The sequence below is a fragment of the Geotrypetes seraphini genome, chromosome 17 (assembly GCF_902459505.1).
Source record: "Geotrypetes seraphini chromosome 17, aGeoSer1.1, whole genome shotgun sequence".
Classification (NCBI taxonomy): domain Eukaryota; kingdom Metazoa; phylum Chordata; class Amphibia; order Gymnophiona; family Dermophiidae; genus Geotrypetes; species Geotrypetes seraphini.
Window position 1 is genome coordinate 1102932 of NC_047100.1, and position 16835 is coordinate 1119766.

General features: G+C 47.2%; 1 protein-coding gene across 8 annotated transcripts in view; it reads left to right on the forward strand.

Annotated features, from left to right (window-relative positions):
• Positions 1 to 16835, forward strand: part of GRM7 (glutamate metabotropic receptor 7) — a 430791-nt gene that overhangs the window by 80469 nt on the left and 333487 nt on the right. For 5 of the 8 annotated variants that reach the window (XR_004537402.1, XR_004537406.1, XM_033926677.1 and 2 more), the window contains exon 1: positions 10890 to 11376. The exons of the other annotated variants lie outside the window; for them this stretch is intronic. Coding sequence is in view for 3 of the 5 variants with exons in the window: in XM_033926677.1 (XP_033782568.1) it covers positions 10912 to 11376 (465 nt within the window). In the remaining 2 variants the exon portion in view is untranslated. Of the gene's footprint in view, positions 1 to 10889; positions 11377 to 16835 lie in introns of those variants that run through there. 8 annotated transcript variants of the gene reach the window in all.

Genomic DNA, 16835 nt, shown 5'->3' on the forward strand with positions numbered 1-16835 from the left:
TATATTAAATTTTCCAATAACCATAAATATGTGCCTTCATAAAGCAGCCCCCTAATGGTTGTTGTTTGCATTTCTGTTCCTCTATGGGGATTAATTGTATAAAGGTTTTCTGGGTGTGTGGAAACAGGCTCACAGAAACCTGCGCTTAGGTATACTCATACATGCAAAAGAAGTCAGTGCACACAAGGCAGTGCTTACGATTTTGTAATCTGTGTGCATTCCTGGGGCTGCAAGTGGGCAGAGCTGTACATGCACATTTTATAAAGTAAATATCTATTTGGCACTTAGACACTTTTAAAACAGGTCTCGCTTCAAACTTCTAAGTTCTGTCCTGGACGTCTTGGGAAAGCTTTGATTATCACAGCAAAATGTCCAGGTCAGGGCTTGCCCATAAAATGCCTCTAACATACCCCCTTGATTTTTGGATGCACAATGGCTAGGAATCCCATCAAGATGTTCATAAAGTTGGTTTTGGCAAGAAAAACATCTATGTGCTGGTTTATGCCATTTTTTGGGTGTCTTACTCCCCCCGCCCCTCTTTTACAAAGTTGCATTAATGGCTGCCATATGGCAATGGGCCTGAAGCCTTTTAAATCCCTAAGGCAGGGGTGTCCAATGTCGGTCCTCGAGGGCCGCAATCCAGTCGGGTTTTCAGGATTTCCCCAATGAATATGCATGAGATCTATTAGCATACAATGAAAGCAGTGCATGCAAATAGACCTCATGTATATTCATTGGGGAAATCCTGAAAATCCGACTGGACTGCGGCCCTCGAGGACCGACATTGAACACCCCTGCCCTAAGGGCTTCAGGGAAGTTACTGCAGTGTCTCAAGCTAAACGGCTTCATAAAAGAGGCCCTTATTGTTTCGAAAATGCCCTTGATAAGGGCCTAAGTGTCTTTATAAATTATCTTCCTAAGCTAGATGGCCTGTTATAAAATTATCCCCCTTGTCCTAATTGTGCAAGGAAGAGGTTTGGCCAGTAGATCTATTCTTCTCTTCACTGTAAAACAGATTTTCATTGTAAAATTAGAATTAAAATTTCCTCAAATAGTTAAATTTCTGCAACTGCTCAGCTTAAAATTTAGTTCAGTAATTGGCAAGAAAAATGAAGGACTGTGCAATAATTTATGAAATGAACTATTACTAATGGGGAAAAAAAAGTAGCAGCAGGTCTGTCTTATTTTTCCAAAGGGTGAGAAGTCAAGAGGCATTTTAATTGTGAGATACAAGGAGTGGGACACAGGAACTGGCTGCCAAATTCACACAACTAATCAGTGTAGTACATTAGACCAGCAGCACTAAATACTTCATGGTTACCAGCACTAGAAGTATACAAAATATTCATACCCAGAATTTAAAAAAAGAGAATCAAAAGGATGTCGTGTACTTGGACTTCAGCAAAGCGTTTGATAGCGTCCTACACCGTAGGTTATTGAGCAAGATGGGTTTGATGGGACTGGGTGAAATATTAACCGCATGGGTTAGGGACTGGCTTGGAGGTAGACTTCAGAGGGTAGTGGTAAACGGTACCCTCTCCAATACGATGGAGGTGATCAGCGGAGTGCCGCAGGGCTCGGTCTTGGGCCCGATCCTATTTAACATCTTCGTAAGAGACTTGGCTGAGGGACTTCGAGGTAAAATTACATTATTCGCCGATGATGCCAAACTATGCAACATAGTAGGTAACCGCACAACAGATGAAAGCACAGTGCCCGACAAAAGCTCAATGCCCGACAATATGACGCAGGACCTACTCCTGCTGGAGCATTGGTCAAAGACTTGGCAACTAAGTTTCAATGCCAAAAAATGCAAGATCATGCACCTTGGCAGCAAAAATCCATGCAGGACTTACACCCTAAATGGTGAGATCCTAGCAAGGACTGTAGCAGAACGTGACTTGGGGGGGTGATTATTAGTGAAGACATGAAGACTGCCAATCAAGTGGAGAAACCTTCATCCAGGGCTAGACAAATCATGGGCTGTATCTGTAGAAGTTTCGTCAGCCGTAAGCCCGAGGTCATAATTTCAAGAGAAAATGGGATATTCATGTGGGATCTCTAGGAGAGTAAGAATCAGGGAGTGGGTCATTGGTATGGGCAGACTCGATGGGCTATAGCCCTTTTCTGCCGTCAATTTCTATGTTTCTATGTTTCTATAATGCCGTTGTACAGATCCATGGTGAGACCCCATCTGGAATACTGTGTACAATTTTGGAGGCCGCATTATCAAAAAGATGTGCGGAGAGCTGAGTCGGTTCAGCAAATAGCCACCAGGATGGTCTCAGGACTCAAGGATGTCCCGTATGAGGAACGACTGGGTAAGTTGCAGCTGTATTCACTCGAGGAACGCAGAGAGAGGGGAGACATGATCGAGACGTTCAAATATGTCACGGGCCGTATTGGGGTGGAAGAGGATCTCTTTTTCCTTAGAGGACCCACGGTAACAAGAGGGCATCCGTTGAAAATCAGGGGTGAGAAATTTCATGGCGACACCAGAAAATATTTCTTCACCGAAAGGGTGGTTGACCGCTGGAATAATCTTCCACAACAGGTAATTGAGGCCAGCAGTATGCCAGATTTTAAGAAAAGATCGTATTGGCATGTGGGATCTCTTCATGGAGGTAGTTAGGGGGTGGGCCATTAGTGTGGACAGACTAGATGGGCCGTGGCCCTTTTCTGCCGTCTTTTTCTATGTTTCTATGTTTCATCTCAAAGCCCATGGGTGGAAAGTGAATATGAAAGGATGAGACAGAAGAATTTCAAGGTCACACCTCTTCTCAATGTCTGAGGGATTGATGGCAGGAGCTCAGTTGGATGTAGAAGCCATAGCATCTCCTGTATTAGGTGTGCTTCCCATCACTTATGCTATATTGAAACATGTTTTCCAACCTGTGAATTTAACTTGGAACACTCCCATTGCATGTTCTGTTTTCCGTGCGCTGTAGGGCACCTCAGATAGGAGTGCGCATGTGCGTGAAACACTCTCTCTCCTCCCCCGAGGTGGAGGTCGGACGCGGCGGCTGTCGGCCGTGCTGTTCTTCGGTCTGCCCTGCTCCTGCAAGGAGCCGCCGCGTCTTTCAACTTAAAAACATACTAAGGTAAGGAGCAGGGCAGACCAATCCAGGGGAGCTTTTAAAATCTTTAGGTGCGAGCGGCGGCTTGCCGCATGTGCCCCGACCTACAAACCCCCCTGCCGCCATCTATTTTTCCCCCTCCTCCCTCTCGCCTACTCACAGTGTTTAACTGAAAAGCGCTGCGCTGTGCTGCCACTGGCCTCACTATCTTCTCTCCACTGCGGCCCACCCTCTCACAACTTCCTGTTTCCACTAGGGTTGGCTGCAGTGTAGAGAAGACATCGACACCAGCAACAGCGCGGTGCAGCGCTTTTCTTTGAGGCAAGTAGAGCATATGCACAGGGGGAGCAGAAAATGAATGCTGATGGATGTGGGAAGGGAACAGGGGGAGCAGGAAAGGGGTGGGTGCACAGGGAAGGGAGGAATGCTGCTGCTACACAGGGAAAGGGGGGAATGTTGCTGCTCAGGGAAGGAGAGAATGCTGCTTCTGTACAGGGAAGTGTGGGGGAATGCTGCTGTACAGGGAAGGGGGAATGCTGTTGCTGCTACACAGAGAAGGAGGGGAATGCTGCTGTTGCTGCAAAGGGAAGTGGGGGAGGGGGGAGGGAAAGAGGGCCAGGGAGCAATCTTGGTTTGCTTTGGGGGGAGACAAAAGAGGGCCAGGCAGGCAGCGCACGAGAATGAAAGAGAGCAGGCAGGGAGAGAGACAGAAAGAAATAAACACAGACAGACAAAAGGGGCCAGGGAGAGAGACAGACAGAAAGAAAGACAGTGGGAGGGAGAGAGACAAAGAAAGGAAGAAAGAGACGGTTAGAGAGAGAGACATAGAAAGAAAGAAAGACAGATAGACATATTCTAGCACCCGTTAATGTAATGGGCTTAATGACTAGTTCTATATATTGCGCTAAAAGTTTGGGTCATTGAGGGTCATCAAGGAACTGAAAGGAATTATAGCTGAACTGCTTCAACTAATAGCCAATCTGTCAATCAAATCAGGAAAGATTCCGCGTGGCGAATGTTACGCCGATCTTCAAAAAAGGTTTGAGGGGAGATCTGGGAAACTACAGAGGGGAGTCTGACCTCGGTACCGGAAAATATGGTAGCGGCGCTGATAAAGGACTGCATCATTGACGGACACAGTCTGATGATGACGAGCCAGCACGGTTTCAGCAAAGGCAGATCTTGTTTGATGAACTTGCTGCACTTCTTTGAAGGAGTAAACAGGCAGATAGACAAGAGCGACCCGGTCGACATTATATATCTGGATTTTTAGAAGGCGTTCGACAAGGTTCCGCATGAACGACTACTTTGAAAATTGCAAGCCATGGAATCGAAGGTGAAATACTCGTGTGGATTAAAGACTGGCTGGAGCATAGGAAACGGAGAGTGGGGATAAATGGACAATACTCAGACTGGAAGAGCGTCACCAGTGGAGTGCCGCAGGGCTCGGTGCTTGGACCAGTGGCGTACCTAGGGTATGTGGCACCCGGGGCCCATCATTTTTTGACACTCCCCCCCCATGTAAAAAATTTTTTTTTTTTTTTTTGCAATAACCATGAAATGGAATAAATGGTCAGAATAGAAACAGGCAGTGAAAATTTTCTTTTATTGAACCTCATATATGTAACCATTATTCCAAACATAACAAAACATAAATTATGTCTAAATTGTCATGACATTAGAAGTACATATGGAGTAGTTGCAGGCAGTGGCGTACTTAGGGTATGTGGCACCCAGGGCCCATCATTTTTTGACACCCCCCCCATCTATATGAAAAATATGATTTTTAGTACCAATCTACATATCGCACCACAAGAGTGTACCTAGGAAAAGGCTGCATCTTAAACACTGCAGTGAGCACTAGAACACCAACACATACATTGTAAAACTAAACAAGCCAGATCCCACACAGTCAATTGATCCAGTAGTCAATGCCAACTGAAAACTATGTCTTTTTCATACACACAGAACAGAGATACACCCTCGCCCAAAATGGAATAATCACAAACTAAAAATAGAAATATGTAGACAAAAGTTAAACTGATCCGCCAAGAAACCAGACCCTGGATACAATGCAACACCACAAAAAACAGTAACACATGTCCTCTAATACAGTGCAAAATATAAAGACAGTAGATGTAAATTTGAAAAAAACTGATACATAACAATCACCACTTTATAAATTAACAAATAAAAATAAAACAAATAATGAGATATAAAAAAATACAATTTTATTGGACTAATCCCCGTAAGCTCGGTCCCCATCCCCGCAAACCACCTGATTCCATCCACACAAGCCTTGAATTGTTTATATTAAAGTATAAAAAGAAACAATATTCTGTACAATTGTCAATTTATAAATCAGCGTCTTCTCCCCACTCTCTTCCCCATTTCCCTTCAGCATCCTCAGCCCACTCTCTCTCCACTTTCCTTCAGCGCACGCACATAAAAACAAGCAAGTAATTTTATATCATTTTCATTCTATTCATTCATAGAAATTAAAGTCTAGATAATGCCAGTCACATAACAAAACATGATTTTACAAAAATAATTCCCTGCAGTCAAGCCTGCAAGGATTATTAGATGTCTTTCAGCAGTTCCCCTCCCTCCCTCCCCCTTACCTTTGTGGCCAAGTCAAAATGATCTACCAACAATAAAATTTTAAAAACACAAAGCACGCTGTACGCAGAGAAAATGTTAATTATCATTTATATTCCGCGGGTTTTCAAAGAGGTCAAGGCAGATGACTTTATGCAATGTCACCTCAGTAACAACTATACAAAAATAGACAAATATTCCCCCTCCCTTTTTACTAAACTGCGATAGCGGTTTTTAGCGTAGGGAGCTGCGCTGAATGCCCCATGCTGCTCTCGACGCTCATAGGCTCCCTGCGCTAAAAAACTCTATTGCGGTTTAGTAAAAGGGGGCCATAGTGCAAAATATAGACAGCAGATATAAATTTTCAAAACGGACACATTTTGATCACTAAGTTGAAAATAAAATCATTTTTCCTACTTTTTTGTCTGGTGATTTCATGAGTCTCTGGTCCTTCTTCTGATCCTTCTTCTTTCTCTCTCCCCCTGGCTCCCCTCTTTATTTCTGCCTTTCTTTCTCTCTCCTCCTGGCCCCCCCTCTTTCTTTCTGCCTTTCTTTCTCTCCCCCTTGACCCCCCTCTTTATTTCTGCCTTTCTTTCTCTCCCCTTGGTCCCCCTCTTTCTTTCTGCCTTTCTTTCTCTCTCCCCCTGGCCCTCCTCTTTCTTTCTGCCTTTCTTTCTCTCCCCCTTGACCCCCTCTTTATTTCTGCCTTTCTTTCTCTCCCCTTGGTCCCCCTCTTTATTTCTGCCTTTCTTTCTCTCCCCTTGGTCCCCCTCTTTCTTTCTGCCTTTCTTTCTCTCTCCCCCTGGCCCCCCTCTTTATTTTTTCCTTTCTTTCTCTCTCCCCCTAGCCTGCACAAAGCCATCGTGCCGATTTCTCCACTTCCACGATTCTTTCCCTACCCTCACCCCCAAGCCAGCAGCCGATTTCTCCCTGCTCCTTCCCCGATGTCCTGAACTTCATCGGGCAGCAGCAGCATTCACAATTCACTGATGTTGCCCGCTTCAGGCCTTCCTCTCTGTCGGGTCCTGTCTTCATGAAAACTGGAAGTAGGCAGGACCCGGCAGAGAACAAGGCCTGAAGCCGGCAACAGCAGCGAATTGTAAACGCTGCTGCTGCCCGAAGAAGGTAATGGAGCACCGAGGCAGTCCGCTTCTCCCCCCTCCCAGCCGAACCCCCGCTGACCCTCCTATCTCCCCCCCCCGTGAACCTTTCCGACCTTCCCAGCGAGAGCAGCAAACCTCCTTCGCGGCTTTCTCCTTCCTCTGCCGCGTTACTGATGACGTCATCAGTGATGCGGCAGAGGGAGGATAAAGCCGACGCTACTGGAGGGAGGTTTGCTGCTTTCGCTGGGAGGGTCAGAAAGGTTCACTTGGGGGGGGGAGAGAGATAGGATGGTCAGCGGGGTTTCGGCTGGGAGGGGGGAGAAGCGGTCTGCCTTGGTGCTCCAAGGCCTGGCGCCATTACCTTTTTCGATAATGGCGCCGATGCTGCTTTCGCTGGGAGGGTAGGAGCGCGATAGGGACCGGGCCAGCTGTGCACCCCCCCCTAAGGCGGCACCCGGGATGGACCTCCCCCTCGCCCCCCTTGGTACGCTACTGCCCTGGGGAAACAGCCTGCAACAAGATCGCGCGATGCCAGAGATTTTTGCCTGCTTCGGCTGTTTCCTCCGCCGCGGTCCCGCCCCTCCTCTGACATCAGAGGAGGGGCAGGACCGTGGCGGAGGAAACAGTCGAAGCAGGCAAAGATCTCTGGCATCGCGATCTTGCTGCAGGCTGTTTCCAGACGCGACACCCGGCGCAGGGGGGGGGTAATTGGACCGGACCGGGAGCACCCCCTCAGGGCTTGGTACCCGGGGCGGACCGCCCCCCCCCCCCGCCCCCCCCTTGGTACGCCACTGGCTTGGACCCGTGCTCATCAACATCTTTATAAATGATCTGGATATTGGTACGATGAGTGAGGTGATTAAATGTGCAGATGATACAAAGTTATTCAGAGTAGTGAAGACACGGGGGGATTGCGAAGATCTGCAACGTGACATAATCAAGCTCGAGAAATGGGCATTGGCATGGCAAATGAGGTTCAAAGTGGATAAGTGTAAAGTGATGCTTGTCGGTAACAAAAATCTCACGAATGAATACAGGATGGCCAGGGCGGTACTTAGAGCGACCTCCCAGGAAAGAGACTTGGGAGTTCTGATCGACAAGTCAATGAAGCCATCCCTGCAATGTGCAGCAGCGGTGAAAAGGACAAACAGAATGCTAGGAATGATAAAGAAAGGGATCACAAACAGATCGAAGAAGGTTATCATGCCGCTGTGCTGGGCCATGGTGTGCCCTCACCTAGAGTACTGCGTCCAGCCCTGGTCGCCGTACATGAAGAAGGACACTCGAAAGGGTCCAGAGAAGAGCGACTAACATAGTTAAGGGGCTGGAGGAGTTGCCGTACTGTGAGAGATTGGAGAAACTGGGCCTCTTCTACCTTTAAAAGAGGAAACTGAGAGGGGACATGATCGAAACATTCAAAATACTGAAGGGAAGACTTAGTAGGGAAAGACAGATTGTTCACTCTCTCCTAGGTAGGGAGAACGAGAGGGCACTCTCTAAAATTGAAAGGGGATAGATTCCTTACAAACGTAAGGAAGTTGTTCTTCACCCAGACAGTGATAGAAAACTGGAACGCCCTGTTATAGGGGAAAACACCCTCCAGGGATTGAAGACAAAGTTGGACAAGTTCCTTCTAAACTGGAACGTACGCAGGTGAGGCTGGACTCATTTAGAGCACTGGTCTTTGGCCTGGGGGCTGTTGCGTGAGCGGACGGCTGGGCACGATGGACCACTGGTCTGACCCAGCAGCGGCAATTCTTATGCTTAACTTTTGGCACTCAAATGGATGTTAATGGAAATTAAGCACCAAAACAGATAGGCACCAAGGTCTAGAATAGCTATAGCTAGTGTGTGGGGGTGTAACTGTAAAGTGGATGTCACATGGACAAGTCATGGGCACTAAACATAAAGGAGAAAAATAATACATTTTTTTTTAATTGGACTAATAATGTTGTTTATGATTAGGTTTGAAAGGTAACCCCTTCTCCAGATCAGAAATAAGCAAATATTGGGAAAATTAGTATATATTAGGGAAACATGAAAGCATTTCAGTGGCAATTGGTGAAAAAGCAGTTTGAATTTTTTTGTAGTGGGAAATAAAGCCAAGTTTTTTGTTTGAGTTCTGTCTGATGGGTATCAAAATATTTTATTTCAAATGTCTTATGTTCATGGATTATCTTAAGAGTTGATGAATGGCCTCTGAGGTTTTTTTTTTTTTTAATTGTGAGCCAGCCAGGGACCAAAAAAATACCTACTGTACTGTAATTTTATAAGAAGCCTGAAGCTATTGAAGTGGTGTGCATTTGGGGTCAGTGCTGAAAAGTTGTCAACCCAACTAAGAAGAGAATGATGTGGATATGGTTCAGTCAATGATCTGAAACAATGTTTGGTTTCTGCAACTTGGCACTTAATGAAATAAGATAATTGCTCTGGATCAGAAACTGGCTAGCAAACAGGAAACAGAGGGTAGGAATAAAGGGACACTATTTGGACTGGAAAGGGGTCACAAGTGGCGTCCCACAAGGGTCAGTGCTGGGACCACTGCTATTCAATATATTTATTAATGACTTGGAAACAGGGACAAAGTGTGAAGTTGTAAAATTTGCGGATGACACAAAACTCTCCGGTACAGTTAGATCTGTTGAGGAGTGTAAAGAACTCCAAAGGGACCTGAACAAACTGAGTGGACAAATAAATGGCAGATGAGCTTCAATGTAGAGAAATGTAAAGTTATGCACATAGGGAAAGGGAACCCGAGGTATAATTACACAATGCGCAGCGGCCTCGAAAAAGGCGAACAGAATGTTGGGCATTATCAAAAAAGGTATCACTACCAGAACCAAGGAAGTTATCCTCCCGCTGTACAGGGCAATGGTGCGACCGCATCTGGAATACTGCGTCCAGTACTGGTCGCCGTACCTAAAGAAAGATATGGCGATACACGAGAGGGTCCAGAGAAGAGCAACAAAAATGATAAAGGGCATGGAAAACCTCTCATATGCTGAGAGGCTGGAGAAGCTGGGGCTCTTTTCCCTGGAAAAGCAGAGACTTAGAGGGGATATGATTGAAACTTATAAGATCATGAAGGGCATGGTAAAGGTAGAGAGAGACAGATTCTTCAGACTGGCGGGGGCAGCAAAAACTAGAGGGCACTCAAAAAAATTGAGGGGAGATAGATTTAGAACAAATGCTAGGAAGTTCTTCTTCACCCAGAGGGTGGTGGACACCTGGAATGCGCTTCCAGAGGAGGTGGTTGAGCAGAGTACGATTTTGGGTTTCAAAAAGGGATTGGACGAGTTCCTGAAGGGAAAGGGGATCCAGGGGTATAATTAGAGGGTTACTATACAGTACAAAACGCCCTTGGGTAATAGATCACTACAGGTCCTTGACCTGGGGGGCCGCCGTGGGAGCGGACTGCTGGGCGTGATGGACCTATGGTTTGACTCGGCAAAGGCGATGCTTATGTTCTTATGCTCTTTTCAGCTACAGTGGGAAAGTTGGTTAGTTGGGTTGACAACCTTTGAGCACCCACCTCATATTTATCAGTCTCTGAAGGACTCACAGTTAAAAAAAAAATTCAGAAATGTGCAGTAGGATTTGAAGCAGGGTTACTCTCAGTCCATTATCTTTCAAGAGCAGGATTTCACTAGGGCTGTTTGAACATATAAGAATGTTTTTCCCCCCTGGGTCCCTGGTTGGGAAAGATAATTTTTTCCTGCATTATTGAACATTTAATAGTTTATATAGTACTAAGGTGCTGAACATTGAAATATCGATGGCAGCAGTTTGCATTTGCACCTAGCGGAGCTAATTGGAGAGTGTTTCGGACCTGAAACCTTCTCCGCCCAAGCAGTGAACGTGGATTGTCCCCTTGTTTTGTTCCGACGTTCAACCACTGCTGATGCCAAACTTCAAGCCTAGTCCAAGTTTCACGCTGGGGAAGCGCCTAAGTGAACGGCGGCATCGGAGCTGCTTGGAGGGGGCGGGGCTAGGGAGTCTCCCCGCCCCTCGGGTGACGTAGGCCGGTGACGCGACCCGGGGGCGGGGCCGCCTGGGTTTAAAGAGCTGGCGGCTGCGGGAGGAGCCGGGAGAGAGCCAAGAGCGCGGGGAGAGCGGGATCGGGACCCCCCAGCATGGCCCTGCCGCTGCTCCTCGCCTGCCTCTGGGCCGCGGCCGCGCAGGAGCCCTACGCGCCCCACTCCATCCGCCTGGAGGGCGACATCACCCTGGGGGGGCTCTTCCCGGTGCACGGCGAGGGGCCCCCGGGCGCGGGGCCCTGCGGGGACATCAAGCGGAAGAACGGCATCCACCGGCTCGAGGCCATGCTCTACGCGCTCGACCAGATCAACAGCGACCCCGAGCTGCTGCCCAACGTCAGCCTGGGCGCCCGCTTGCTCGACACCTGCTCCCGGGACACGCACGCGCTCGAGCAGTCGCTGACCTTCGTGCAGGCGCTGATCCAGCGGGACCCGTCGGACGTGCGATGCACCAGCGGCGAGGCGCCGCTCTTCGTCAAGCCGGAGCGGGTGCTGGGAGTGGTGGGCGCCTCGGCCAGCTCCGTCTCCGTCATGGTGGCCAACATCCTGCGCCTCTTCCAGGTAGGAGCTCCTCCGGCTCTTTCATTTCACCATCCCTTCCCCTTTAGCTTCCCCCCCGAAAAGTCTTGCCAGAGTTACGAGTCCATTCCTTTCTTCTTTTTTCCTTGGTCAACATGAGACGGAGTCGGGTTCGTCTACTTCAAAGACTGCGGTTACAGGTGTCCCTGCAGGCTGATTCCAATAGATACATCCCGCAGGTACCCCTAGAGACGACCTCCCCATGTTGCCCAGGAACCTCCTGATCCCGCTGGACAGCTCCCAGGTTCCCTCTGTCCGTTCAGCACCAGCATCCAGCCGCCTCCTGATCCTCTTGGACAGCGCCCAGGAACCTCCTGATCCCGCTGGACAGCTCCCAGTCTCTCGCCCGCCGAGCCTACTGGACTGCTTGAGTTGCAAAGCTGCCGATCCTTTCCCCAGTCCCCAGCCTGAACATCCCTTTCCGTGCACCATAGCTCACTGTCCTGCTGCCACAGACGTCCCTCGGGGAAGCGGGACATTTGTTTTAGCGATTACTGCGATCTCCCGGTCCATTGGACTTCTGCGAATTTGCTTACCAAGTTTTTGCTTCGGATCTGACCCCTTTTGGACCGGCACTGTAGAGATCGGGCAGGTGGCAGGAGAGCCGTGTCTCGCGTTTTCTCTCTGAGCGGCTGAAATCCTGTAGGGTAGAGGACAGTGCAAGGCAAGCTGCTAAATGCCACTGATGCATATCGTAAAGAGCTAGGGACTGTGGTGGGGCTGGAGAGGAGGTGTGGGCTGCTTGGAAAATTGGAACCATTTTAAGATGAGTTGGAGGTGACGAATTTTCTTTTCTAGACCTCTTTTAATGTTGCAAACCGATGGAAATTCACACAGGAAGAGACACACTTTTTTTGATTTGCTAATTACTGTCCCACATTTGCTTGTGGCCCCTTTGGCAGCTTTATCTCCTTCATAATGGGGGCCACTTTTGCCATAAGATAAGCTCCTACTGTTGGGCTGTTACATCTCTCCCTCCCCAATTCCCAGCAGCTTCTTTACAGCCACAGCAAAAAGCACAGGAATTTGGTGTTTTTTTTTTTTTTTTGTTTTTTTAAACAAAAGCAACAGTGCACTTAATCCCACACACATCAAGAGATCTAAGAAATAAGTGATATGGTAATAAAATACTGGTACTCTATACACATATAGAAATAATATGATTTCGGGTGTGTCTGGGAGATAACATATTCCTTCATAATCAGAATTTCTCTAGTGTTAAGCCAGATGCCTTTTACTATTCTGTGCTGTATGGAATAACAGATTCCTAAAACTCACAGAGCTCAACAAATCCTGGCTAAAACCCATTCTGATCAAAAATAAGAAAACCCCCCAGGGTGGCTGCATCTCAGAATCTCATTACAGAAGACTGATGGTCATTGTTTTTGGATTCTGATGTGCAATAGTTTGTGTGAACCTTGAACCCTTTTGTGATAAGTTAGCTATTAAAAGAGGCATGCAGCACTTTGCAATCAGACTTTCCCTTTGGATTTCTATGAATTAAATTTTGCTACAGCTATGAAGAAAGATGCTGCAGTGTTTTATGGATTAAATTAAGACTGTATTTCTTAGTGACACTCAGAAAAGGCAGGCTGTACAATGGAAGGAAATTATATGAGAAAGACAGGGGGCTGGCAATTTTGTATAAAATAACCAGAATAACCACTGGGGGACAGTAGCATGGAAGTCAGGCTGCTGCCTAAACCACTATATAAGGGGAAAAGGCAAGAAGCTGCTTCCTGGGGCATCTACCGAGGTTTCCTTAAGGATTAGGTCATAGAGTTTTGACAATCATAAACCCTGAAGAACACATCCCTGTCAAAATCATGTTGTGGGCACTAAAATGTGTTCACCAGTGGAATTGTGACTTAATGGATGGATATGAGACAAAGAATCTCTCCCTACTCTGGCATGTATTACCAAAATCATTTCGAGCCTTGCTTAACTGAATTGTTTTCATTAGCTGAAGAGAATGGCAGAAAACCCATAGTAATAATTGTAGATCGGAATTTGAATTTTAAAATTATCTTAGTACCCAGGTACTCTGGCACTGCAGTAAAAATGAAAGCTTAAAAGCGTTCAAGGAGCAACCTTTAAAAGTTGTACAGAAGTTTCAAGTTTATTTAAAATTTCTTATATCGCCTAATCAACCCAAAGCAATGCGCCAAATAAAATACAATATGAACAAGACAAACCAGGGAAAATGACAATTTGTAAAGACATTGACGAACCAGAACAAAATGGAAGAAGGGTTGGAACTACAATTGATAGAAAGAAAGAGAATGTTCAAGGGAAAGAACAAAGGGAGGGGGAACTGAAGGTAGAAACCTTTCCTGAATCTACAAGTCTGCAGAGTGGAGCCACAGGTTTATTCTAGTAACTTTCAGTTCCCCCCAGTCTGTCTGTTTTTGCCTGATTTCATACTGGGAAAGCAACCACTCCAGGCCAGTGCTGTTTGTTTTGCCACATGAGCAGGACCAGAGCGGCTGTGAATCATTCCTGCCCCATTTAGGGCTTTCAGGTCCACAAGTGACGTATCCTTGGGCAAAGAGTCTAAGAGGGGCTGGTTTACTTTCCTTCTTAGAAATTAAACGACACTGTTAGAGAAGCTAGAAGTACCTACAATGCCACTAGAGTCCTCATTTTTAAAGGAAAATGCTGCAGGCTTGTAAGTTCTGCAGAACTTTTAGAAATTGCTCCTTGATGTCAATGTTTAGATTACTAGCATGTGTGTATGTGTGTGTGTGTGTATTTAAGCACCCAGATAATGAAGTTGACTAAGCTCTGTTCTCTAAATACCTGTTTAACTTAGCTGATTTGTAGAGGACATACATGGGGGTGGGACTTAGGTAGGATTCCCTCTTACATAGGGTTCCTTTAACTAAGCTGCAGTAGGCACTAGTATGTGCTTACCACAGGTTAAAAGGGCTTCTCGTGGGATGCACCGAGGCATCCTGCTGTAAAAGCCAAATATTCATGCGCAAATCACATGCTAAAAAATGCATCTTTATTTTTCTAGGAGGGGTGTGTCTGAGGCGGAGAACAGGTGTGATGATATTTGTCAGTTAGCGCAGCCACATTACCTCACACTACTTGATTAGCACATGAGACCTTCCCCCCACTCCCCAAGACAGGTAATGGTAAGGCCTGACATGCTAATTTTGGACAACATTAGCTCCTGGCTATTAATCCAGAGAATGGAAAATAGGCCATTTTTCTGCTGCAGTAAGAATGGCCTGGAAAAATCCATGTAAGGGCCATATGAAGGTTAGTAAAAGGACTCCATAGTACTCTAAGTTACACACAACCCTACTGCACTTAGTTGCTCACCTTATACCGGATCTATGGTTGGGATAAGTGCGGACACTGAAACGTTAGGCGCAGTTATGCCAGTATTTTCTAATGGAACCTAAGGCACCCAGGTTCTGATACAGAAACCCAAATGGAGGCCCCTCATGGATGTAGATCTTCAGGGCAGAGAATAGGCAGCATATAAAGGCACAGATTGAAACCTATCTGAGAGCTTTGTACACCGCTATGGATAAAATCTAGGAGCCTGTTATGACAGAGGTGCATTTTTATAAAATCTACTTCGTAATAGACAGTTGATGCTCGATTCTTAATCAAGATATTTTGCGGTACATCCTGTCATTTAAGAGGGATAGTGTGGTCAATGTTGCCAGATGAGGTGTTGAGCCTGGTGAGCTCTGGTTATGGGTGGGACCAATGACCATATCGAGCATAGTAAGATTTCTGTGTAAACCAGTTGAGCTATTTCCATTGCTTTTCATGGGGAATTACTGGAAGAGTTTTTGTAGTCTAGAGCAGTGGTTCCCAACCCTGTCCTGGAGGAACACCAGGCCAATTGGGTTTTCAGGCTAGCCCTAATGAATATGCATGAAGCAAATTTGCATGCCTATCACTTCCATCATATGCAAATCTCTCTCATGCATATTCATTAGGGCTAGCCTGAAAACCCGATTGGCCTGGTGTTCCTCCAGGACAGGGTTGGGAATCACTGGTCTAGAGCACTGTTCTTCAACTGCTGGTCTGCGGACCGGTGCCGGACCGCAGAAAATTCCTGCCGGTCCGCGCAGGGCTGGCGAGATCGACGCGGTTAAATTTCCTGCCCCAGTGGTGTTGGCGGAAATCTGCTGTTCCTCCCAGCCTCGGGCGATCAAGACAGGCTGCCGACGTCGGGCATTCCCTCTGTGAGTCTCGCCTATGCGGAAACAGGAAGTTGAAACAAAATAGATGGGACTCGGAGAAAGAAGATCCTGATGTCGGCAGCCTGTCTTGATTGCTGCCCCTGCCGAGTTGCTGAAGAGGGCCGCGGGGAAGGTGCAGATGGAAGGGAGAGAGCTACAGGTAGAAGGGAGATGGTCAGCGTGCGCGGGGGTCAGCGTGTGGATTGGGGCCATCAGCAGCATCTGTGCTGAGAGTCTGCCCACGTGTGAGATATGGCGGGTAGGGGCCTCCGGCTTGTCTTGGATGGCAGGGCCTCCGGTGCAATGCTGTTTGTGCCAGCTTGGAGGGGCGTGAATGTGCAGGGCGCGCAGGAGCAAGATCATGGGGAGCCTTCGACAGTGGCTATCTCCCCTCCCAGCAGCTCTCATACTTGCCAGGGCAGTGATTCACTTTGGCAACTTCCCCTTTCCTCAGAGGCGGCAACGGACCCAAGGCTGCCTAAGTAAATCATTGCTGCTGGCAAGTACTGAGAGCTGCTGGAAGTAGAGGAAGCCACTGTTGGAGGCTGGGAAGCTGCTGGATAAAAGGAGAGCTGCTACTGGACCTGGAGGTAGGTAGAAGGAGAGATGCTACTGGGAGGGGAGGAGGGAAAGGGATGGGAAGAAAGTTAATGTTGGATAGGGGGGATGAGGGAAAGGGGAAGGAAAAAAGGAAGGAAACAGCTGGCAGGGAGATTACAGGAGGGGGAAGGGGGTCAGGGTGGAATGGAGAGATCAGATGAGGGAAAGGGGAGAGACAGAGGAATGAGAAAGTAGAGAGAGATTGATGCTGGAAAGGGGGTCAGCAGAGAAATGAGAGAGGGATAAAGATGCTAGATCTGGTGTAGGAGAGATAAAAATGAAGAAAGCAGTGAAGCTGGAATGAATGATGTAAAAAGGAGAGAGGAGGCACAAGCTGGATGGAAAGGGGAGAGGGGCATAGAAAGAAGTCAGATACATATGGAAGGGGGAGAGGGCAGACAGTAGATGGAACGGGCAGATGCTGGATTGAAGGGACAGGGCAGATGCTGGAAGGAAAAGAGTGAAAAGAAGATGAAAGCAGAAACCAGAGACAACAAAAGGTAGAAAAAAATAATTTTATTTCTATTTTGTCATTAGAATATATCAGATTTGAAATATATATATATTGCTAGAGACATAACTAGGGACTGCAAAGCCCAGGCAGTGCTTCTTTAGCTTCCAGCTGGCTTAGGG